The 25,665-nt window shown below is 42.4% G+C and overlaps 1 protein-coding gene across 10 annotated transcripts in view; it reads right to left on the bottom strand.

Moving 5' to 3' along the window:
* RNF138 (ring finger protein 138) overlaps positions 1–25,665 on the bottom strand; it is a 45,720-nt gene that overhangs the window by 6,661 nt on the left and 13,394 nt on the right. For 2 of the 10 annotated variants that reach the window (XM_073583716.1, XM_073583718.1), the window contains exons 2-6: positions 11,879–11,929; positions 11,326–11,491; positions 10,745–10,860; positions 7,870–7,975; positions 7,680–7,721 (exon numbers count right to left, since the gene is read on the bottom strand). In XM_073583716.1, coding sequence (XP_073439817.1) covers positions 7,680–7,721; positions 7,870–7,975; positions 10,745–10,860; positions 11,326–11,491; positions 11,879–11,929 — 481 coding nt within the window. Of the gene's footprint in view, positions 1–7,679; positions 7,722–7,869; positions 7,976–10,744; positions 10,861–11,325; positions 11,492–11,543; positions 11,856–11,878; positions 11,930–25,665 lie in introns of those variants that run through there. The other 8 variants (XM_073583723.1, XM_073583725.1, XM_073583721.1 and 5 more) reach the window with 5 other exon arrangements.

Genomic DNA, 25,665 nt, shown 5'->3' with positions numbered 1-25,665 from the left:
CATCTTAGGCTGGTTTCACACTTGCGTTTTATCGCGCAGCGCATTGTGCGCTATCGGTCGCACGTGCATTTGTCCCCTATATTTAAAATGGCATTTTCCATGTCTGCGATCAGACGCTACATGTTGCATTTTTTGGTCCGCCCAACGTCGTTAAAAATGTGCATGTGCGCGTCAGCGCACGCAATGCGCAAAAAAAAAAAATAGTATTACAGTCTATTTGTGCGCTGTATAGTGCGCATGTCAGCGCTTAGCGAGCGCGTGTGATTTCAGAGTAAATAATGTCTAGACACTGTCTAAATCAAGCCCCTCAACAAGAAACATTGTTTGGGGGAGATAAAAGAAGGGCTTTGTAGTGCCACCTCATCACTCTCCAGACATACTGCAAGAAGAAAAGACACCCACCCAGCCAGAGATCATCTTTTGGATCACAGCAGCTTATTGTGAGTATAATTTTTCTGTGAGCCTGTGCTTTCAAATATATAATGTGTAGGTAATGTTTTATTTTTTTCTTTTGCTAGAATGTCTTCTGGATCTTGTGAAGTATACCTGCCTGTCCAAACGTTTATTTATTTTCTTTTACAGACCTCAGCATCGGACCAGCCAAGTGAGGGTGAGCAGCGTATACAAAGCACGGCGGGAAGGAGACGCACGGTAGGAAAGTTTTTTCCTAATTTTTTGATTCTGGTTTTTCTGTCCAGCTTTTCTCCCCTTTTTTTTTTTTTTCTTCTCCATTAATGCAAAGATTCTAAATGTATTTCTTTTCTAGGTTCCACAACGGGATGAGGACGTCTATCTAGACAATGAGCAACTCATCAGCCTTGTCCTGGAGCGTGTGCCGTTGTGGGACAACCATGACCAGCAGTACAAGGACATTGTGGTGACCCGGTGGCTATGGAATGAAGTGGCTGCAGCATTGATGGAGGGCTGGGACAGCACCTCTGCAACTGTCAAAAATGCGTTCAGTAAGTATTTCTCTTGTGTGTGGCGCCCCCGAGGCTCAGTCGCCACAGAGGTACTGCACCTTATCCTAAGGTGTGGTGCCCCGCCATCCAGGTAAGTTGGAGGCTCCTGACCATGCTCCAACACTCGCACCCCACACAATAGAGTAGTTCAGCAAAACCACATTGCGGCTCCTTGCTTACAGAGAAGTGGAGCACCTTTGGTGGTTCCCTGCTTGGAACAGTAAACGTGCTGGGAGGTGGGTGGAGTTGAGAATACATATAAAAGAGCGAGAAGGTTTTAGGATAGAGGTTCAGTCAGACAGGGAGTCAGAGAGTGGAAGCCACTCGGAGAGGAGTGGGGATCCCTGGAAGAGGGATGGAGGAAGGAGTGCTGCAGCTGCCTCAGTAATCTGAGCCAGCTGGCACGGGAAAGGAAAGAAGGAGAAAGACATTGAACCGAAGCCTGAGCTTCCATAGAAGGGAAAGACAAGTACAGAACGTAGGAGTGAAAGGGAACACAGAGGACGTGGGTTAGAGGAAGAACCCTGCCTAGAAGTTCTAAGCGCAAGGCCGGGGCCCGGTCCCCGAGGTTGTATGGACACTAATGGTTCTGCAGCAGTCACCGGTGGAGTAGTGGGCTGTAAATGCACTACTCCCATCTAAGACGTGGGGGCACAACAGCAACACAGATAGAGAGCTGGGACTCAGGAGTAAGGAGTCCCTGAAGCAGGCTACAGCTGTCTGCCGTACAAGTAGAGTTCTTGGGAACATCTGTTAGGAGGAACTCCAGTGTAACTCAGTACTAGGAGATCTTCACACTTAAAGGCGCTATAGAGGAGACGTTCAGAAAGGGCACATAAGTTGGCGGAGTGTGGAAGGGAGCATTCCATCTTTCCTGGAGGTTGACTGAGTCCCTGACCCGGAGGACACGGCACAGAAGCGGGCACTACAGACTGAGTAAAGCTTTGGAACTGCATGCCCTGGTGTCCTCCATTCCTTCCTGCATCCGTCCGCCTGGCACTGCTACATCCCCTGCGCCAAACACTACACCATCTAAGTGTCTCCACATCTACACTGCCCTGGGACAACAGCCCTGCCTGTGGAGGGCTATAGCATCATTGCTGCACCACACCATCTGTCCCGGAGGATCTGTCTGCAGCATCGGCTTAACACCTCCCTTGCCGAGCACCACAGGTGGGGTCACGAACTATTCATCTAACTACATCCCACCATTCACCTCTTCCTATGACTTGGGCGCCCAGGGCCACGGTCCGGGTCACCGCTGCTGTGACACATCCCGCTGATACCGGCCCGGTACCGAGTACCCCACGGCCCTGGGAGGGCAACCCACATGGAGTCAAATATAGGGCAATTCTGGACAAAACCTGTAAGAAGCTTAAGAAGACTTGAGACTGGGGCATAAGCTTACCTTTCAGCAGGACAACAACCATAATACTGCCAGAGATACAATGGAATGCTTTAGACCAAAGCATATTCGTGTGTGTGAATGGCCTACTCACAGTCCAGAATCAAATCCCACTGAGAAACTGTGGCAAGACTTAAAGATTGATGTTGACAGACGCTCTCCATCCGGTCTCACTGGGCTAGCTTACAAAAGAAGCATGGGCAAAATGTCCACCCTTTTGCTGTGCAGAGTTGTTAGAGACCTACCCCCAAAAGACTTACAGCAGTAATTGAAGCAAAAGGCGAGGAGCCAGGCAAGGGGGTGCGGAATACAAATATATGTCACTTTTTTTTTTTTTTTTTAAATACTTAGAAAACAAGTATCATTTCCTTTACATGTCACTTAGTGTTGGTATAGCACAAAAAAAATCCAAATAAAACACTCGTTTGTGAGGGCATTTGGATTTGTGTGCGCAGAAGTCACTGGATTTCTTTTGGGAGGGGATGGGGCGAGGAGCCTTTCTGCTACCAGTAAGGTGGAAGCCCGTATATTTCCATAGACAGATGTTGGACGAGAGTGGAGACTTGTTTTTTTTGTGTATTGAGTTTAAGCTTTTACTGGGAACATTTTGGATCACATTTTTGCTGTGCTCTACACTGAGCCCTTGCCTCAGGGTTTCCATCTAAATCTATGTAGGACATGATTTAGCTGAAGCTACTGAGAGATCTAGTCACTATGAGGCATTAGAGTTAGGCCGGGGTCACACTAACTGACGCAAAATACGGTCAGTATTTTACATGCGTAATACGGATGAATGGCCCCTAAACAGTGCTCCGTATGTCATCCGTAATCAAGGTGTGGTCGCGTATTTTGAGCATGTCAGCATCCGTATGGCGAGATTTTCTCGCAGGCTTGCAAAATGGACATATAATGGAGCCCTATGACAGGGTTTATAACAGAAACCAAAGAATAGATATAGACACATATAGAATATATTATATTCTATGTGTATATATCTATTCATTCGTTTCTTTATTAAAACTTTCAGTGTGAGTTTACAGTATCGCGCACTGAATTGCCGGCTTTGCTAAAAGACACCTGGTGCGTATTTCTCGCAAGTCACATGTGTGGTCCGTGTGTAATCCGTATTTTTTGCGCACCCATAGACTTGCAGTGGCTTACTACGGCCGTAGTACGCTGACAATCGCAGCATGCTGCAATTGGCACGGACCATAGAATACGGATGAGAAATATACGGCTGGTGCGAGGGACCCCATAGAGAATCATTTGTCCGTGTCTAATGCGTGCTTTTAGCGCCTCTCACTCGGCCGTATTCCTCGCCAGTGTGACCCCGGCCTTACTCTAGACTTCTTCTGGCCTCTGTTCAGCAGTGTCCTTTACAGAGGTGCACAAATTCTGGCCGACCGCGCTCTAATGAACACTTAAATAGATGGAGACTACCTGATCACAGGCCAGACAGTATCCACAGTTTCTCAATCTGCCTCATTATAGGGAATCTTCCACCAGGGGCTCTTTCAAAATCATTTTTTTTTTTCTCCAGAGGAGTCCATGGAAACTCTGGTGTAATCGCTCAGTGAAGAGCACAGGATAAATGTGAGCCGAGCCTTACTGCGAGACAGAATGAGGGGAAAAAAAAAGTCAAGAATTGGTTTTTTTTTGTGATTCCATCATGCTGTACAATTGAGTGGACGACTTTTTTTGGAAGACTTTGTTCTGCAGCTTTTGCACAAAAAAAGTTTAGAAAATTTTTTTTTTACCATATATTCTGATAGCTATAGTGTTTCTTTCTCAGCTGAGAGATGTATGGTGGCTTGTTTTTTTTTGTGGGACAAGATTACATTTTCAGCTATTCCATTTTTATTTACACTCTACTTTTTGATAGCATTTTTTTATTGCTTTTTGTTTGATGACATGATGAAAAAGCATATTTTTTGTCAAGTTGTGTTTGTTTTTTTAAATGGTATTAACTGAAGGGGTTATCTAGAATGACAGTTTTACAGATCAGGGGGTTCTGAACATAGTTACACCAAGTGCGTACACTAAGTTTTACTTAGTCCCTCTATGGGACTTTAACTTCTATGACTCTGATCACTGGTTTAATGCATCGCAATGCACCAGCACTGCAATGCCTTACATTGACAGAACGCCTGTTAGACAATGCTGCTGGTATGATATAACAGGTCACTGTAGATGACAGATCAGGAGGTCATCATGTGACCTCCTGCTGTTATGGCAACCATTGGACCCTCATAATGACATTGCAGGTGCACTGATCGCTGTTGTGTAACAGATGTAGGAGCTCATGGATTGCTTCCAGACCCAAGGGTTACAAGTGTTTTATGTACTTGTATGTGGTATAGGAGGAATAACCCCCCTGGGGCTGCAATTAGCTGGGACAGGGTTAACTAAAGTGGCCAGCCCAGGTGGGAAGGGGAACTGAATGTTAGAAACAGAGGCTGGAAGGGACAGTCAGTGTATATGAGGGCAGGCGTGTACATGCAGAAGGAATAGTGGGCTGCTAGGGACAGCGTAAGCTCAATATTCAGGACAGCAGATTGCCGTAAATACCCTTTGTGTGATTTCGTCTAATGGCCAAAGGCAACCTCGAGATGGATGTTGGGGACCATGTGCACATTCAGATTGCAAAGCTAGATGAAAGTATTGACTTAGACCACAAGAGGCAGAAGGTATTGCAGTCCAGAAATTCTGCTAGAGATGAGGAAGATCCCCCAAGGGCTAAGGGATATGCCATCTATCTCGAAAACCAGGGCTAATGTTGTATCCGGTACCTGTGGTATAGATGACTACCCGTTGGGTCTTATCCTTTAAATCTGCTTGTAAATACTATACAGACTGCCATTCTCCAAGTAAAAGTTTGGTTTTAAAACCCATGTCTTCTGGATTGTTTGCTGCCCTGGTTCCAGAAGAGGGATTCCTGGTGTCAGAAGAGGCCTGCAGGCCAGAAGTAAGTGGGAAGCACCATATACACAGCAACACCCCTTGTCTGTAGGATGTCGGAGCAATTGGGAACCAAAGCTCTCCCACGACTACTTAGCTTTGGCATCTTACAGTTGATTGCAGCAATTAGAGGGTTAAACCGCAAGGGGCGCTGCTGGGACTGCTCCTGGGTGTGACAGCCAGATCTTAGCCATCACTTAGACATCCTGGTGGCAACACTCCAGTGCCTGCACAATTGCCAGGACACACCGGTACATCCAGCGACAGCAAGGGGGTTAACATTACTAGTTAGCCATTTCACTACCATCAAACAATTTTTAAAAGCCTTTTTCTCCATCTGATGCAGTGTACAAAACATGCATGTTATTACAATCTTAATAGAATTAAATTATTTCTCCTGTATTTTTGAAAAGATTGCAATATACAAAATACCATTCTTCCTATAAACTTTATATTCTGCGTCTGGTAAGGTAAGGTAAGATTTCAAGAACAGAAAACATTGAGGATTTGTATTTTGTTACTAGTATATCCACAGACTGATACAACTATCTTTATTTTGAAGGTCTAGGAATGCACCAAAACATTGTCTATTGTTCTGTGAAATCTTGCCTCATTTTCATCTCTCAATAAAAGCACATAACTTGCATTATGTTGAGTGCCGTGATTTGTTATTCTGCTACTCAATAGTAAACATGAGCCTGCCCCAACTTTGAGCTCTGTTGTTGCCATCAATTTCTAAAAAGGAGTACATTTTTTCAAGTGAAATGGACAAAAGTCCAACTTTCACCTTCTGATCTGTATTCTGAATAAAATACTGCAAAAAAAAAAAAAAAAAATTTTTTCAAAATCATTACACATTCTTATTTTCTTTACATTTTATACAACATCAAACCTTTTTTTTCAAACTGAGATCTTAGATTACATAAAGGCAACCCAACCATTTCTCCAGGCTGGGGCGAGAGTGAAAATCAGTCTAGGTCACCCAGATGCCATTAATCTGGTCAAAATGGCTACTCTCTTCTTCCACCATCTGCTCCATGAGTGTCTGTTGGTTAAACATTACCGCCATTCTGCAACAGTAGGCACTTTTTGCACTCCTGCATCTGTACAAGCCACCACCTAGAAGTGGTGTCATCTAAGGAGACCCCACAGTATCAACTTCAGTTGCAGAAATGTGACTTTATGGAATCTGTTAACAGCTTGACTGGTCAGTCATCCCGTTCATTAATTGAAACAGAAAAATGTTGGATTTCTACCTATCCAATTCCATATTTCTCTGGTGAGAAAAATCTCAGTTACTTACCAGTAATGGAATTTTACAGAGCCCATGACAGAAAGACCTGAAAGAGGTTATAAACCCCTCATGGACAGGAAGTCTAAACAAAAGGGCGATACTTCTCCGTATCAGTTGGGTTTCGCAGCATGAGAGGACCTCCAGACACTAAGTAACAAATACAATCAATAAACATGCTTTCTTAAAACAGCCTTAAAGTGCACACCACTAGTGATAAAAGGGGGAGGGAATTTAAGGGTGCTGCCATGGGCTCTGTAAAATCCCATTACCGGTAAGTAACAAACCCCCCCCTTCTACGATGACAGCAGCACCTGAGAGATTTATATAGACCAAGGCACCTAAGGAAGGGATCACCGCTTGTAACAACTTCCTCCCTAAAGGCAGGTCATCAGGAGGAAGGCAGATTAAGACAGTAATGCTTATATAAAGGTAGGAGGGGGAAGACCATGTCACTGCCTTACATATTTTGTCGAGCGACACCTCTGCTCTCAGCCCAGGAGGTTGCCATGGCCCTGGGGGAATGAGCCTTCAGGTTCTCAGGAACTGGTATATTACTAGCGGAGTACGCTAAGCTATTGGCATCCCTAATCCATCGAGCTATGGTACCCCTTGTTGTTACTAACTGTCTTAAGGTCCTCTCATGCTTTGAAACCTAACTGATGTGGAGGAGAGGTACCGCTTTTTATTCAGTAGGTTTCCTGTCCTTGATGGGCAGATACCCTCTCTCAGGTGATGCAGTCATGGGAGAAGGGGAAAACATACAAACTTCTTTCAGATGTTGCACTTAGCTGTTCAAGACCTCAGTAATGCTAGGCAACAATGCCAACCAGAATTGTAATTGGTTAAAAAAAAAAAAATTATAATGTCCTCCTGTTTTTTCCCTTTCACCTTTGATAAGATTTTACAGTTTGACAATTTCAGAGAGTAGTCTGCATTGACATCTCAAGTTGTGTTTATACTGAGTATTTTGTGACACACGCACACACTTAGAATTAGTCCAAATTTATTTTCCATGACAGTGGGTTATAAGCACTGAATGAGAGGGAGCAGAGCCTCCTACCTGATGGAATCTGTGTCTTAGTCGGCATGATGTCATCATTGACTAATCAAAAGAAGAGATTAAGATGCCATCAGGTACACCCGCTCTAATTTCAGCAGCCACACAGCACTGTTGTGGCCAGTGGAGTGGGACTTATAAATTTATTCACACCAATTTTATATATTTATATGAAAGTTAAAGAAAGATTTACCACTTGTGCAACTTCTAAAGAGTGCATGGCATTACAATGCTCCAGTAGGTCTTTTCTGTTCAAGTTGTCTTGCTGGCACAATGGGCACTTGTATATTAAGTCAGGCCTAGAAGAAGAAGGGGAAAAAAAACCCACATTACAGAGAAATTTAACAGCAAAATACAGGAAAGTGAGCAGCACACTATAGAAGTTAGGGATGGCTTTTTTTTTACATATCATTTTCACCCCAATGACAGACATAGATTTTAGCTGCAATGAGAAAACAACCTCTGCCAAACCCCCTTTGTCTTTTCAGCAACAGTCAATAACGTGGTACAGATGTCATCATTGAAAACCATTCTGTGCAGTGTGCGTTTATTTTTTCAGCAAAAAGAATTGAAGCAAACTATGCTTATTGGTACAGCTGAAGCAAAGGTATGCTAAAGATATCAAGAGAACAATCCTATGGCAAACGTACAGTAGGGGAAAAAATCATCCAGTATAAATACTGGTTTATGTCACAAGTGGGCTTTATGTACAGGGCATTTCCATCCTATAATAAAAGTCCAGACATTTGTTGGGAATCTCTCTCAGGCAAAACTAACAGGTCAAGGAAATTCTTATCCTCTCTTGCTGACAACTTTATCTTCCAAAAGGTAGGGGAGAAAACAAGGGGAACTGCTACCTTGGATCTAATCCTTATAAACAGGGAGGAAATGGTTGAGGAGGTAAAAGTGGCTGGGAGCCTAGGAGGTAGTGACCATGCTATTTTAGAATTTTAGATAACTAGAGGCGGAAGACCTGTGAAGACTCAGACTTCAAGGTTAGATTTCAGAAAGGCAGATTTTAAAGGGATTCAGAAAGAGAATTGGAGGGATCCAATGGCTGGATATCCTTAAGGACAAAAATGTCCAGGAAAGATGGGAAACCTTGAAAAATGAAATTCTCAAAGCACAATTGTTAACAATTCCAAAAAGAGGGAAGAATAGGAAGCATTTAAGGAAACCAGGATGGATGAGCACAGAACTTAAGCACATGCTAAAAAAGAAAGAAATGTTTCTAAAATGGAAAGAGGGAGGCATATCTAAAGAAGAATATAATGCTGCCTGCAGAACCTGCAGGGCATGAATCAAAATTATCTAAAGCTGACAATGAATTGAGGCTTGCAAGAAACGTCAAAAGCAATAATAAAGGATTTTGGGGATATGTCAAAAGTAAAAGAAAAGTCAAAGATGCTATAGGATTTTTACAGGATGAAAATGATGAAATAGTAAGACAGGATGTTGAGAAGGCTGAACTTTTAAATTCCTATTTTGCATCTGTTTTCTCTCAGAAAGGAAATGTAACATCAACTATTCTTCACTGTCCTATTAAGGGAATAGAAGAATACAGGATATCCATAAACAGAAATATAGTGAGAAAACACTTAGCTAACCTAAATGAATTCAAGTATCCAGGTCCAGATGAATTACACCTCAGAGTATTGAAGGAGATAGAAGAAATTTTTGAACCGCTCTCCATAATCTTTGAAAATTTGTGGAGAACAGGAGAAGTCCCAGAAGACTGGAGAAGAGCAAATGTTGTTCCTATCTTCAAAAAGGGGAAGAAGGTGGACCCAGGCAACTATAGGCCGGCGAGTAAGACTTCTATACCAGGAAAGATCTTTGAACAAATTATTAAACAACATGTATGTCAGTACCTGGATAAGAATGAAGTGATTAAACAGAGTCAGCATGGGTTTAACTTAATTTCCTTCTATGACAGAATCACTGATTGGGTGGATCAGGGAAATGCTGTAGATATAGTATATCTTGACTTCAGCACAGCATTTGACAAAGTATCTCACACAATCCTTATTGAAAAAATGACTAAGTATGGAATGGACAAGGCAACTGTTAGGTGGATTCATAACTGGCTTAGTGATCGGACCCAAAGAGTGGTCGTAAATGGCTGCACATCCAGTTGGAAGAATGTCCTGGGCCCTGTATTGTTCAACATCTTTATCAACTATTTAGATGAAGGAATTGAGGGTAAATTGATTAAATTTGCTGATGACACAAAGCTAGGAGGGATAGCTAATACTAGAGGAGAGAGAGAAGATTCAAAAAGATATAAATAAACTGGAGCAGTGGGCAGCAACTAACAGAATGGTTTTTAACAGGGAAAAATGCAAAGTACTACATCTGGGCAATAAAAATGAAAAAAGCATATACAGAATGGGAGGAATAGGGCTAAGCAACAGCACATGTGAAAAAGACGTGGGTATACTAATAGATCATAGACTGAATATGAGTCAACAGTGTGATGCAGCAGCAAAAAAGGCAAATGCAATTCTAGGATGTATTAACAGAAGCATACAGTCTAGATCACGTGAAGTCATTGTTGCCCTCTACTCCTCTTTGGTCAGACCTCATCTGGAATACTGTGTCCAGTTTTGGGTTCCACATTTTAAAAAAGACATAAACTAGAGCAAGTTCAGAAAAGAGCGACCAAAATGGTTACTGGTCTGCAAACCCTGTCTTATGAGGAAAGGATCGTCTTTATTCTCATTTGCACAAGGAAAGACTAGAAGCAATAGGATGAAACTGAATGGGAGGAGACAGATTAGATATTAGAAAAACCTTTTTGACAGTTAGAGTGATCAATGAGTGGAGCAGGCTGCCACGAGAGGTGGTGAGTTCGCCTTCAATAGAAGTCTTCAAACAGAGGGTAGACAGATATCTGTCTGGGATGATTAAGCGAATCCTGCTTTGAGCAGGGGGTTGGACCAGATGGCCCAGGAGGTCCCTTCCAACTCTATGATAATACTAGACCAATTGCATTAGCACGGGTACTCCCTGTCTGTCACCCCTCTATAAAAAAGCCCTCATTTATTGATTTATTGCCTTTAGCTTACCGTTTGGTAGGATGTGATTCACTTGGAAGCGTTAGGGAGACTCTGGGTGCACCTGCAAATGCCTCCTGGTGCTTCTTGCAGGATTTGTAGTGGAGTCTTGTGTAAGACAGCTTCACCTATGAAAAGATTTGTATTCATTGTAAGATTTTTTAGAATAAGGACTCTGCAAGGCTCATCTTGACAGAAAAATGCCCTCAGCCAATCACTGTCAACAGTAGGGACAGGTCACAGCCAAACACTGTGTTGCAACCCCTTTGCCGAAGTTATTTTTTCCCCACTGGACAACACTTTCACAATACGCCCAAAAATGATGCACATCAGAGCGCACCAGTATAGTCTATGGCCCCTACAGCTCACGCTCCCAAATCCAGTTTTGATTCTGACAGGACCAACAAAGGAACGTCAAAAGCACCTTAGGATTTAATAGGGACTGTCAGCACAGAATGACTGTTCAAACCAAGTACAGGTGCTCGGTGCATCATGGCAGGGCCAAATCATTTATGTACACCCTCACATCCCTCTCCACCCCCCTTTTAATTGAAAGCTCTGGCTTCATGAAAAGTGTGTCTCGTATACCTTACCTGTCTCCTACAGGACAGGCAAGCATGGGAGAGAGTCTTCATCTTTGTTTCTATGTCACAAGCTCTTGTCGGTGTTGTTGTCTCCCATCTATACAAAGGCAGACGGCAGATAGGACAATGAGGACCACGTGATGTAACCGCGGTCAACAAGCACTTTCTGCAAAAGCTAAAAACAATTTTGGATAAAGATAAATTAATCAGAATCATTATCAACTGACATGTTTGCGTGAATTCCAATTTCATTAATCCAGTTAGAATTATTGAGATATACACTTGCAATCAAAATTACATCCCCCTGCAAATTAGAGTCGCAAGGAAAATATCCAGACTTTCTACAGTTTGCAGTAAACGAAACAAGAACAATTTTCTTAGTCAACACAATTAGTAGAGGTAGGGTCTCAAAATGCCATTTTTAAGTAGAAGTCTGTCAGAAGGTTTTTGCCATGTATTCTGAGAGAAGCACTATGTAGGGGGGGTTGAGACACCGATTCCAGCGATGTGTCCAGCCATGGTTAACTAAGGGCAGTTTCACACTTCCAGATAATTCCGGTACCGGTTTTTCCTATCTGTTTCCGTGTGGATATGTAGGCCATCCGTATGTGATCTGTGTATTGAAAAAAATTGGTTTCAATGTTATGACTTCTAAAAATGCACACGGTCGGCACACGGACGCCATTTGTGTTCAGTACGTGTTTACGTGGACCCATTGACTTGTATGGGCCCGTGTGATCCATGCTGTTGCACAAACACGGACATGTCAGCGTATTTTGCACACGGACACATGGTCCGTGAAAACACGCTGACATCTGCATAGACACATTCAATAGAATGTGTCTATGTGTGTCAGTGTCTCCGGTACATGAGAAAACTGTCACTACACGTACCGGACCCACTGACGTGTGAAACTGGCCTAAGAGGGTGATATAAAATTTGGAGTACTTTTTTTTTTTTTTTTTTTTTTTAAAGACAGAAGTGAAATATCCCAAGATGCACTAAATAGATAAACAACAACAACAACATAGCCACGATAAAAAAAAAACTTTAAACTCTTCACCCCAAGGGTGGTTTGCACATTAATGACCGGGAGAATTTTTACAATTCTGACCACTGTCCCTTTATGAGGTAATAACGCTGGAACGCTTCCATGGATCCCGGTAAGTCTGACATTTTCTCGTGACATATTGTACTTCATGTTAGTGGTAAAATTTCATTCATATAACTTGCGTTTGTGAAAAAAAAAAAAAAAAAAAAAAAAATTTGGTGAAAATTTAGCAATTTTCCAACTCTGAATTTTTATGCCCTTAAATCACAGGGATATGGCACACAAAAAACTTAAAAATTAACATTTCCCACATGTTTACTTTACATCAGCACAATTTTGTAACCAAAATTTTTAGTTTTTGTTAGGAAGCTATACGGGTAATAAGTTGACCAGCGATTTCTCATTTTTACACTTTTTTTTTTTTTTTTTTTTTTTTTAGGGACCACATCACATTTGAAGTCACTTTGAGGGGTCTATATGATACAAAATACCCAAAAGTTACACCATTCTAAAGAAACTGCACACCTGACGGTATTAGAAAACTACATTGAAGACGTTCATTAACCCTTCAGGTGCTTCACAGGAACTTTTTGAATGAAAAAAAAAAAAAAAAAAAATGAACACAACTTTATTTCACAAAAAAAAAAAAAAAAAAAAAAGTGCTTCAGGTCCAATTTTTTTTTTTTTTTTACCAAAGGTAACAGGAGAAATTGAACCATAAAAGGTATTATGCAATTTGTCCTGAGTACACCGAGATCTGATATGTGTGTGTGTGTGTGGGGGGGGGGAAACCAACTGTTTCGGCGCATGGCAGAGCTCAAATGGGAAGGAGCACCTTTGACTTTCAACACAAAAATTGGCTGGAATTGAGATCGGACGCCATGTCACATTTGGAGAGCCCCTGATGTACCTAAACAGTGGAACCCCCCAATTCTAACTCCAACCCTAACCTCAACACACCCCTAACCCTAATTTCAGCCCTAGCGGACAATGGAAATAAATACATTTTATTATTTTTCCCTAACTAAGGGGGTGATAACGGGGGGTTTGATTTGCTATTGATAGCGGGTTTTTATGTTTGGCAGCTGTCACACACTAAAAGACGCTTTTATTGTAAAAATAGTTTTTGCATCACCACATTTTGAGAGCTATAATTTTTCCATATTTTGACCTACAGAGTCATGCGAGGTCTTATTTTTTGCGGGACGAGTTGACGTTTTATTGGTACCATTTTCGGGCACGCGACATTTTTTGATCACTTTTTATTCTGATTTTTTGGGATGCAGAATGAGCAAAAACCAGCGTTTCATGAATTTCTTGGGGGGGGTTTACACTGTTCCACGTGTGGTAATATTGATAAAGCAGTGATATTCTTTGGGTCAGTACGATTACAGCAATACCTCATTTATATCATTTTTTATGTTGTGGCGCTTTTATACAATAAAAACAATTTTATATAAAAAAATAATTATTTTTGCACTGCTTTATTCTGCGAGCTATAACTATTTTTTTGCTGATGACGCTGTATGGCAGCTCGTTTTTTGCGGGACAAGATGACGTTTTCAGCGGTACCATCGTTATTTATATCCGTCTTTTTGATTGCACTTTTTGTTCGGCGGTATGATAAAGCATTGCTCTTTTTTTTTTTTTTTTCTTCAAGGGTTCACTAAAAGGGTTAACTAGTGGGACAGTTATATAGGGCAGGTCGTTACAGACACGACAATACTAAATATGTGTACTTTTGTTTTTTAATTTACAGAAAAATTTTAGGGAGTTTTATTTAGGAATTTAAAGATTTTTTTTTACACTTTTTTTTTACTTTATTACATTGTCCCGGGGGAGACTATTTACTATAGAAATCTGACACAGGCACTGCAGGCGGCTTCTTAGTGCCTGCTGAGAGCAGGCGCTGAGAAAGCCGCCTCCCTGCAGGACCCCGAAGGCCACCGTAGCCATATTGGATCCGGGGGCCTGCAATCACATTGCGCTGTTCCGAGGGTCTCAGGGAAGTACGCAGGGAGCCCCGTCACCAGCTCAACTGACCTGGGACACAGCTCTGCCCGTGGAGAGCTTCACCATCTTAGCTGCTAAATCATCATCCCGGAGGTTCTGCATCGCAGCGTCGGCTATCCTAGCCGAGTACCACGGGTGGCGTTGCGATTCCCCTTTTCCTAATTCGTTTTCCTACCATCTTCCCCCTCATCTGAACTTCCATCATCTGCTTTATTGGACACCCAGGGCCACGGACCGGGTCACCATCACCACCGTGACATACTTTCCCTTCAAAGAGCCTGAAGGGGCCGGTACAGAGTACCCCCGGCCCTGGGGGGCGCTCCATTTTGGAGTCACCGCGAATAGGATCGAGCTCAGCAAAGCTGTGTACTTGGAGCTCAGCAAAGTTGGGTGCCTAGAGCCTAGCTGAGTACTGTGTGCCAGAGACTGCAACATAGTGAGTGCCAGAAAAAACTGTAATATATTACTGTAATATATATTTTGAATGCCAGAAGCTTTACTGTATAGTGTGCAAGAAATGTACTATACTGTGTAAAAGAGATTTTATAGTATTGCTAAAAGGATTATCTGTATTGAGTAATAACGAATTTGTAAGGCTGTTAAATCATCGCCTAACTGTGCCATTGTTTACTGTGTCACTGTTACTGAGTGCTGGTTAAATAGCTGCTTCACAGGTTTGTGGGCTAGTCAAATTACAGACAGCAGGACCTGAGAAGAATTAGCTGCGGTGGGAGGGGCCAGAGAGTGAGTGCAGAGATGATGCCCGCCCACCACCAACATCCTCATGTGATGCAAAGGTGTCTGTGAGGAGGAAAGACCCACCTCCTGTATTACTTTGATAGGCATAAAGAGCAGAGGAAAGCCAGCCCCCGGAAGATGTCAGAGGTGAGCAGGAAGAACAGGGGAAACAGAATAAATCTGGCAGCAGCAAGGTATGCAGAAGGAGGCAATAGCCTGAGTGCAGAGAATAAAACCATCTATGCAGAGGAGGTGAGAAGCCAGCTCCAGGATCTGTCTCTGACCATGGTAGGAGGATGGGAGTCAGAGCAGGTCAAACCACCAAATACCACAGCTGCAGCAGACCCAGTCATCAGGTCTGAGGATACCCTGATAGGTCCCCTTCCTGTCTCCGCAGCCCCTACACCTAAATGGGCACATTATAATATAGCGTGGGAGTCAGAGGAGGCTGATGCGGAAAGGAAGAACAAAGACGAAAGAATCTAATTAATAAAAATATTGGAGAAAGAGAAACCAATCACAAACTAAAATGTTTCTATACTAATGCACAAAGCATGGGCAACAAACAAGGAGAATTGGAACTACTAACACAGGAAAAGAAATATGATGTCATTGGAATCACTGAAACTTGGTGGGACAATACACATGATTGGAATACAAGACTAGAAGGATACAACTTATTTGCAAGAAACAGACTTGATAAACGAGGAGGGGGTGTCGCATTGTATGTTAGAAACGCGTATATCTGCACAGAGATTGAAGCTTCAGAGACTGGGAGTTCTGTGGAAACTGTTTGGGTAAGAATACAAGGACAGAACAATGGAAAGGACACCATTGTAGTCATTTACTACAGGCCGCCTGTGCAAGCTGAAGATATGGATGAACTCTTTATGCATCAAATGGCCAAGTTCTCCAAAAAATATGACATAGTTGTCATGGGAGATTTCAACTATCCAGACATTTGTTGGGAATCTCTCTCAGGCAAAACTAACAGGTCAAGGAAATTCTTATCCTCTCTTGCTGACAACTTTATCTTCCAAAAGGTAGGGGAGAAAACAAGGGGAACTGCTACCTTGGATCTAATCCTTATAAATAGGGAGGAAATGGTTGAGGAGGTAAAAGTGGCTGGAACCCTAGGAGGTAGCGACCATGCTATTTTAGAATTTTGGGTAACTAGAGGCGGAAGACCTGTGAAGACTCAGACATCAAGGTTAGATTTCAGAAAGGCAGATTTTAAGGGATTCAGAAAGAGAATTGGAGGGATCCAATGGCTGGATATCCTTAAAGACAAAAATGTCCAGGAAGGATGGGAAATCTTGAAAAATGAAATTCTCAAAGCACAGTTGTTAACAATTCCGAAAAGAGGGAAGAATAGGAAGCATTTAAGGAAACCAGGATGGATGAACACAGAACTTAAGCACATGCTAAAAAGGAAGAAAAAAAATGTTTATAAAATGGAAAGAGGGAGGCATATCTAAAGAAGAATATATTGCTGTCTGCAGAACCTGCAGGGCACAAATCAGATTATCTAAAGCTGAAAATGAATTGAGGCTTGCAAGAGATGTCAAAAGCAATAATAAAGGATTTTGGGGATATGTCAAAAGTAAAAGAAAAGTCAAAGATGCTATAGGATTTTTACAGGATGAAAATGATGAAATGGTAAGACAGGATGTTGAGAAGGCTGAACTTTTAAATTCCTATTTTGCATCTGTTTTCTCTCAGAAAGGAAATGTAACATCAACCGTAATTCACTGTTTTATTAAGGGAATAGAAGAATCCAGGATATCTATAAACAGAAAGATAGTGAGGAAACACTTAGCTAACCTAAATGAATTCAAGTCTCCAGGTCCAGATGAATTACACCCCAGAGTACTGAAGGAGATAGCAGAAGAAATTTTTGAACCCCTCTCCATAATCTTTGAAAATTCTTGGAGAACAGGAGGAGAAGTGCCAGAAGACTGGAGAAGAGCAAATGTTGTTCCTATCTTCAAAAAGGGGAAGAAGGTGGACCCAGGCAACTATAGGCCGGTGAGTCTGACTTCTATACCAGGAAAGATCTTTGAACAAATTATTAAACAACATGTATGTCAATACCTGGATAAGAATGAAGTGATCAAACAGTCAGCATGGGTTTGTAACTAATAAGTCATGTCAGACTAACTTAATTTCCTTCTATGACGGTATCACTGATTGGGTGGATCAAGGAAATGCTGTAGATATAGTATATCTTGACTTCAGCAAAGCATTTGACAAAGTCTCTCATACAATCCTTATTGAAAAAATGACTAAGTATGGAATGGACAAGGCAACTGTTAGGTGGATTCATAACTGGCTTAGTGATCGGACCCAAAGAGTGGTCGTAAATGGCTGCACATCCAGTTGGAAGAATGTCTCAAGTGGGGTACCACAGGGCTCTGTCCTGGGCCCTGTATTGTTCAACATCTTTATCAACGATTTAGATGAAGGGATTGAGGGTAAACTGATTAAATTTGCTGATGACACAAAGCTAGGAGGGATAGCTAATACTAGAGAAGAGAGAGAGAGGATTCAAAAAGATTTAAATAAACTGGAGAAGTGGGCAGCAATGCAAAGTACTACATCTGGGCAATAAAAATGAAAAAAGCATATATAGAATGGGAGGAATAGGGCCAAGTGACAGCACATGTGAAAAAGACTTGGGTATACTAATAGATCACAGACTGAATATGAGTCAACAGTGTGATGCAGCAGCAAAAAAGGCAAATGCAATTCTAGGATGTATTAACAGAAGCATACAGTCTAGATCACGTGAAGTCATTATTTCCCTCTACTCCTCTTTGGTCAGACCTCATCTGGAATATTGTGTCCAGTTTTGGGCACCACATTTTAAAAAAAACACATCAACAAACTGGAGCAAGTTCAGAAAAGAGCGACCAGAATGGTGACCGGTCTGCAAACCCTGTCTTATGAGGAAAGGTTGCAGGATTTGGGAATGTTTAGTTTGCAAAAGAGAAGACTGAGAGGAGACTTAATAGCTGTCTACAAATATCTAAAGGGCTGTCACATTGTAGAAGGATCAACTTTATTCTCATTTGCACAAGGAAAGACTAGAAGCAATGGGATGAAACTGAATGGGAGGAGACACAGATTAGATATTAGGAAAAACTTTTTGAGAGTTAGAGTGATCAATGAGTGGAACAGGCTGCCACGAGAAGTGGTGAGTTCTCCTTCAATGGAAGTCTTCAAACAGAGGCTGGACAGACATCTGACTGGGATGATTTAGCGAATCCTGCTTTGAGCAGGGGGTTGGACCAGATGGCTCAGGAGGTCCCTTCCAACTCTACGATTCTATGATGCAGAAGGTACTATGGCTGGCACTGATGCAGGCATTGTCATGCAGCAAGAACTGTCCTGGCTAGGTAGTGGCCAGTTCCAGAGACTACCCTGGAAGCCAGCATAAATGATTAATTATGATATATGACTGTAAATAGTTAAATTGTTGATGTCATTAACAAGTATTATCTGGTTAGGTCTATTTTATGATTCTTAATGAGGACTGTAAGGTTATGGATGGTGAATAACCCAAAACTTTTAATTTAAAAAGTTAGCACTTCTTAAAGGTGCTCCATCTTGGTTTTACGTCAGGCCTCTGAATGTGCCTTAACAGGCCACAGATTAAAAACCCATTTGGCGTGGCCGAAAACGTGGTCCAAAGTAAAGGTCAACTATGCCTTGTAGCCCGCCCAAGGCCTACGTTGGGGGTTTACAGACGAGTCCCCCGCATCGCACCAAAAAATGGACTGAACTCTGATAGAATAATGTTCTATGCAAATGCGTTACCCAAATGTTCACATTTAAAAGTTGAATCTTCAAAGTGTAATACGAATATTTATATTGAAAAGATGGTATTTTATTAACTTGAATCCACAAGGTATTTAAAGAAGAATAGTTATTTGCAACATTTCAGAAAATGTGCCTCCCCTAAAGGGAAGTTGTGTTATTGAATTTACCTGTTGTGATGCATCACTGAAAAATTTTGCATGTTTCTCAAAAAAATCTGTTTTTTTGCTCTGTTCCAGCCCACGAACGTGCTGTGTTTAGCGAGGGGGGGTATGTGGTGCCCCTGAGGGTCCGGTTGCCACAGAGGTACTGCACCTCATCCAGAGGTGTGGTGCCCCACCCTCTGGTAAGGAGGGATCATCACCCAGGACTCCTAACTGCACTCAACACACACACACATAAGCTAGTCAGGGCACCTGGGCGTACCCTGCAGGAGGATGGCCTCATCCCAGACTGGCTAGGAAAGGGTGTTGGCAGTTAGTGTAGAAGGTAGGTAAAGTGGGAGGAGCTTAGGTAGTGGAGTGATAGTTGGGCATCCAATCAGAGTGAGTAAGGTGACAGTTGGTGGGAGGAGCTAGCTCTGAGGTAAGTAGATCCTTCCAGAAACTAGTCAGTCGGTGACAGGACAGCAGCAGAGCAGGATTGCTGTAGAGGTCTGTGGGTGAAAAGAGAGAAACATCTTGTCAACACTCCTGGATTGGGAAGGGTCCTAGGGGCACAGGTAGTGCGACTGGCCACCCATGGGGCCCGCATCCTAGAAGGAAGGACCAGGCCAGAGCGAGGGAGCCGGCCCCTGAAACTAGTGGAGGATTATAGGACTCAGATAGGAAGCCAAGGCTGAGGTGATTTTAAGTGCCTCAGCCACAAGCACCCACCAAAAGGCAGCGGTATGTGTAATGGACCTCGGGGTCTGACCCACATCGCCTGAGGAGATCCGTGGCTGCCAGCTGGGGGCACTACTTGTGAAGGCGCAGGGCAGGGAAAGTAAGGAGAATTTAGCGCAGAGACATGGCCTTGAGAGAAAAGACACAAGGAGTCCTGAAAGGTGTACCCAATCTGCCTGGGAGTTTGCCGGACCCCTCCCTCGAAGGACGCAGCACTAAGTGGACCAACGTGTACACAAAACTTGTGAGTAAAAACCCATAAACTGCACCCAACTGTGTCATTGAGTTATTTTACAACTGCCTGCCTCACACTGCAAACACAATCACCGGCTCAACTGCCCTGGGATATAGCTCTGCCCGTGGAGAGCTTCACCATCTTAGCTGCTAAATTATCATCCCAGAGGGTCTGCATCACAGCGTCGGCTATCCTAGCCGAGTACCACGGGTGGCATCACGATTCCCCTTTTCCTAATTCATTTTCCTACCATCTTCCCCCTCATCTGAACTTCCATCATCTGCTTTATTGGACACCCAGGGCCACAGACTGGGTCACCATCACCACCGTGACATACTTTACCTTCAAAGAGCCTGAAAAGGGCCGGTACCGATTTCCCCCGGCCCTGGGGGGCGTTCCAGAAGCACATGTATGTCAATGCGGTATGTGGAGCAGGTTTGGGAGTTGAGCTCCCTCCACATGCAGTAGATGTCAGCTAAGCTCAGATTGTTGCTGTTAACCATTTACATGTCACTGTCCACCTCTGCCAGCAGCATTTAAAATTGAGCATATGCTGGCTCCTGTATACACCAGCTTCCATCAGCCCCCCCAGTGCAATTGCAGGGTACTAATGGTTTAAAATCTTGGTACTTCTGTGAAGCCCTACCAGCGCCTTCTAAGAGACTGCGATGTAGTTTTTAACATTATAAGCTAGATGATCACAGGTTTAAAGGGAATCTGTAATCATGTTTTTGCTACCTCATGAGAGCAGCATAATGTCAGGAAAGTGACCCCAATGCCAACAATGTATCAGTTTACTGGGTACAGTCATTCTGACACAAATTAGAGTTTTTTAGATTTAGCAATGCAGAGCTAAGAATGCTAACCCACCCACTCCAGGATCTTAACTTTACCAGAAATAAGATGTTAATTAAATACTTTGTAGGCAATGACTGTAGGAGGCTGGACTGATATGTGGACCGGTCTGATGAGGAGAGTAAATTTAAACTGTGATGTGTACCATGCTTTATTGTGACGTATGTATATGTGGGGGGACAACAGCGAGAAATAGTGAGAGACGGTGTAGTTCTGAGTTTTGGCCACTAGATGGAGACATAGGGATTGTGGAACCTAACAGCAGCTGAAGCTAGGATACGCCAAGTCATGGTGGGCGGAGTTACGGGGACTAAGGAGGGGAATTCCCAGGAAAGGAGATAAAAGGAAGGAGAGTCCCAGGGGTAGACAGATCTCTCTCAGGAGGTGACAGAGGACAGAAGAGCTCAGGAGAAGACGGAAGGAAGCAGAGTTCAGGAAAAGACAGAGGAGAGAGACGGATAGTTGGGGGGTGGACCTGACAGGACAGCTGCAGAACGAAGGATGCAGGACAAAGGAGGCCTGGGGTACCGGACAGCTGGACACCAAAGGGGTAGTAAGTGTCGCAGTGGGCAGACTCGGTCGGGGAAAGCGCTGTGGCCGTGGGACTAACTGCAGCCACGGTGAAAGAATCCAGGGGGTCATCGCCAACAGGAGTAAGAGGAGGTGATAGGGACCCGGGCCAATGCGCAGAAGCTGTTGTGTTGCTGTGGATGTCAACGAAGACACCCAATAAAGTGGACCCAATTAAAGATTTCGGTGTCTGTCTACAGTCTGTTCCGCAGCCGAAAGTGACCACCCCCCAGTCGGCACACGCACTACAACTGTCTGAAGTCTAGAAGATTTATATGTACATCCAAAGCCACCTGACTGATGCCAAAAATGTTGTATGTATCCCAAAATGGCATTAATAAAGTGGTCAGCTTTCCATGCAAAAATAAAGCTCTCACACAGTTCCAAAGAAAAGGAGGAAATGTTAAAAAGTTACGTGTTTCAGATAATGCTGAACTTATTTAAAAAAAAAAAAAAAAAAAAAAAAAAAAAATTGATATATTACGTCTATATATTTATATTAATTAGAAGTAAGGCTGTAGATGTTTCATATAGTCTGAATCTATCAGAACTGGAGAGTCATTTTTATTATAAGGGTAATTTTTACCATGCAATGAACATTGTTAGGCTGGGTCCCATTACTGTATGGCATCTGATGATTCTCTCATGCGAGAGCATCGGATGTGGTGTACTAATGACTCTTGGTTCAGCTACGAGAGGGGGCCGAGAGTCGTGCTACTGTGAGGGTGTCCAGGGCCGTAGTCGTGGCCCACAATGGTGGCTGTTTCAGCGCACCCTGGCCATCCGTCACATGCACACAATGTCCCCTTTGAGCATACCACACAAAAAAAAACAAAAAAAACATTGACCATAAGTACTAATGTAAAATTGTATATTTTATTGATTATATACTAAGAACAAAGTTTTTAAAAATTAGCAAAGCATCAATGTCAACATGTAATAATATAATCCATACATAGAAAAGGGGCAATACTATCCAATTTGTGGGACCGCACCAGTACAATGAAAAACTTGCTGGAAAACTAAATAAAGTGTCACATGTGCTAGTGCTTAATATTGTTGTTACATGAAAGTATCACATGATTAAAACCACAAAAAATCTTTTTCACATATATGTGCAAATCATGATAAATATGAATATATATGTATATAAATTGAACTAAACTGTTAAAGTGCCAATAAAATGAAAGACCTGCAGGTGTCTCAGTACAGGTATATAGTATAAGGTTACCAATCGTAGTACCCACACTCATCCATAGATGTAAATGTATAAACAAGACGTATCCTGGCTCCGGACAAGCAGGGCTGTGGAGTCGGAGTCGGTGTCGGTATAAAATGGACCGACTCCGAAAATATATAATAAATCGGGTACAGGGGTACAGTAATTCAATGCAGGATGTGCTGAATATTTTTTCATAGGAATTTGGGAAAGTTATGAAATGTCCTATAAATGACTGTTCTATTCCTGATCTAAGGCTACATTCACACACAGCGTTTTTCCTGCGTTTTTTGAGGATACGTTTTTCAGCTGCAAAAGCCGATCAGCTTTTTAAAAAACTGCATCACCTGAAAGGTTTTTGAGCTCATAGATAATGTTTTCAATAGCAAAAGCAGATTAGAAATCTGCTCTATCCACACCATATCTGTACCAAAAAGAATGAAAACCGGGTAGTACACAGACTAACACTCCTTTTTTTTTTTTTTAGCACCAGTCAGGTACACCTCATAGCTGCCCAAAAGGATGCCCAGGACAGGCATTGCTCGTCTTCAGTAACACATCAACAATTGATAGTTGGCATAAATAGACTGCATTCATCACGACCACATCTTCTTAAGGTGCAGGCTTTATTTTCAAGTGTAGGGGTGTGCAGTATGAGGTTCTGCAGCAGCTGAGGTATGCAGTATGAGGTTCTGCCCCCCAGGTTTGATCCTGGCTAGACCCATGATCTGAATGTAGCCTGAGGATCTAGGCTTTGTCTTAGCTGAGATAAGTCATAATGTTATATGTACTGTATATATATATATATATATATATATATATATATATATATATATATATATATATATATATACACATACACACACACACACACAGTACAGACCAAGAGTTTGGACACACCTCAAAGAGTTTTCTTTATTTTCATTACTATGAAAATTGTAGATTCACTCTGAAGTCATCAAAACTATGAATTAACACATGTGGAATTATATAATTAACAAAGTAGTGTGCAACAACTGAAAATACTGTATGTCTCATTCTAGGTTCTTCAAAGTAGCTACCTTTTGCTTGATTACTGCTTTGCACACTCTTGGCATTCTCTTGATGAGCTTCAAGAGGTAGTCACCGGAAATGGTTTTCACTTCACAGGTGTTCTGTCAGGTTTAATAAGTGGGGTTTCTTGTCTTATAAATGGGGTTGGGACCATCAGTTGTGTTGTGCAGAAGTCTGGTGGATACACATCTGATAGTCCTACTGAATAGACTTAGAATTTGTATTATGGCAAGACAAAAGCAGCTAAGAAAAACGAGTGGCCATCATTGCTTTAAGAAATGAAGGTCAGTCCGAAAAATTGGGAAAACTTTGAAAGTGTCCCGAACTGGCTCACATGAGGACCGCCCCAGGAAAGGACCAAGAGTCACCTCTGCTGTGGAGGATAAGTTCATCCGAGTCACCAGCCTCAGAAATCACAGGTTAACAGCAGCTCAGATTAGAGACCAGGTCAATGCACAGAGTTCTAGCAGCAGACACATCTCTACAACAACTGTTAAGAGGAGACTTTGTGCAGCAGGCCTTCATGGTAAAATAGCTGCTAGGAAACCACTGCTAAGGACAGGCAACAAGCAGAAGAGACTTGTTTGGGCTAAAGAACACAAGGAATGGACATTAGACCAGTGGAAATCTGTGCTTTGGTCTGATGAGTTCAAATTTGAGATCTTTGGTTCCAACCACCGTGTCTTTGTGCGACGCAGAAAAGGTGAATGGATGGACTCTACATGCCTGGTTCCCACCGTGAAGCATGGAGGAGGAGGTGTGATGGTGTGGGGGTGCTTTGCTGGTGACACTGTTGGGGATTTATTCAAAATTGAAGGCATACTGAACCAGCATGGCTACCACAGCATCTTGCAGCGGCATGCTATTCCATCCAGTTTGCGTTTAGTTGGACCATCATTTATTTTTCAACAGGACAACGACCCCAAACACACCTCCAGGCTGTGTAAGGGCTATTTGACCAAGAAGGAGAGTGATGGGGTGCTACGCCAGATGACCTGGCCTCCACAGTCACCAGACCTGAACCCTATCGAGATGGTTTGGGGTGAGCTGGACCGCAGAGTGAAGGCAAAAGGGCCAACAAGTGCCAAGCATCTCTGGGAACTCCTTCAAGACTGCTGGAAGACCATTTCCGGTGATTACCTCTTGAAGCTCATGAAGAGAATGCCAAGAGTGTGCAAAGCAGTAATCAAAGCAAAAGGTGGCTTCTTTTAAGAACCTAGAATATAAGACATATTTTCAGTTGTTTCACACTTTTTTGTTAATTATATAATTCCACATGTGCTAATTCATAGTTTTGATGCCTTCAGAATGAATCTACAATTTTCATAGTCATGAAATAAAAAGAAAACTTTTTGAATGAGAAGGTGTGTCCAAACTTTTGGTCTGTACTGTATATATGTAATCGATATTACATAGTGTATTACATATTTACAATTTGTTACAGTTTGTGTTCTAAAGTTGTATTCCAATAAATATATATTCTGTTCTATTTAAATATCTTGATTATTGGATCATAAAAAGGATTGTCTGATGTTCACATTGTACTACAATAAATTTTTCACTTAAATATAAGCAATATGTGTGGGAGTCGGAGTCGGTGTAAGGGAAATTGAGGAGCCCTGCGAACAAGTATAAAAACCCGCAGCATAAAGCTTCAAAGTATCAATTGTATATAAATTACAACTTACAGGCTGTAAAGCTCCTGATCGCCTGGGATAGCCACCCCTCCCCAACGCACATTTCGGCCTGTAGCCTGACGAAGTTATATACAATTGATACTTTGAAGCTTTATGCTGCGGGTTTTTATATTTGTCCTGAGCCAGGATACGTCTTGTTTATACATTTACATCTATGGATGAGTGTGGGTACTACGATTGGTAACCTTATACTATATACCTGTACTGAGACACCT

This window comes from Dendrobates tinctorius, unplaced genomic scaffold (genome assembly GCF_039654945.1).
Source record: "Dendrobates tinctorius isolate UK_male_01 unplaced genomic scaffold, ASM3965494v1 ptg000081l, whole genome shotgun sequence".
NCBI lineage: Eukaryota > Metazoa > Chordata > Amphibia > Anura > Dendrobatidae > Dendrobates > Dendrobates tinctorius.
This window is presented reverse-complemented; position numbering and strand designations above follow the sequence as displayed.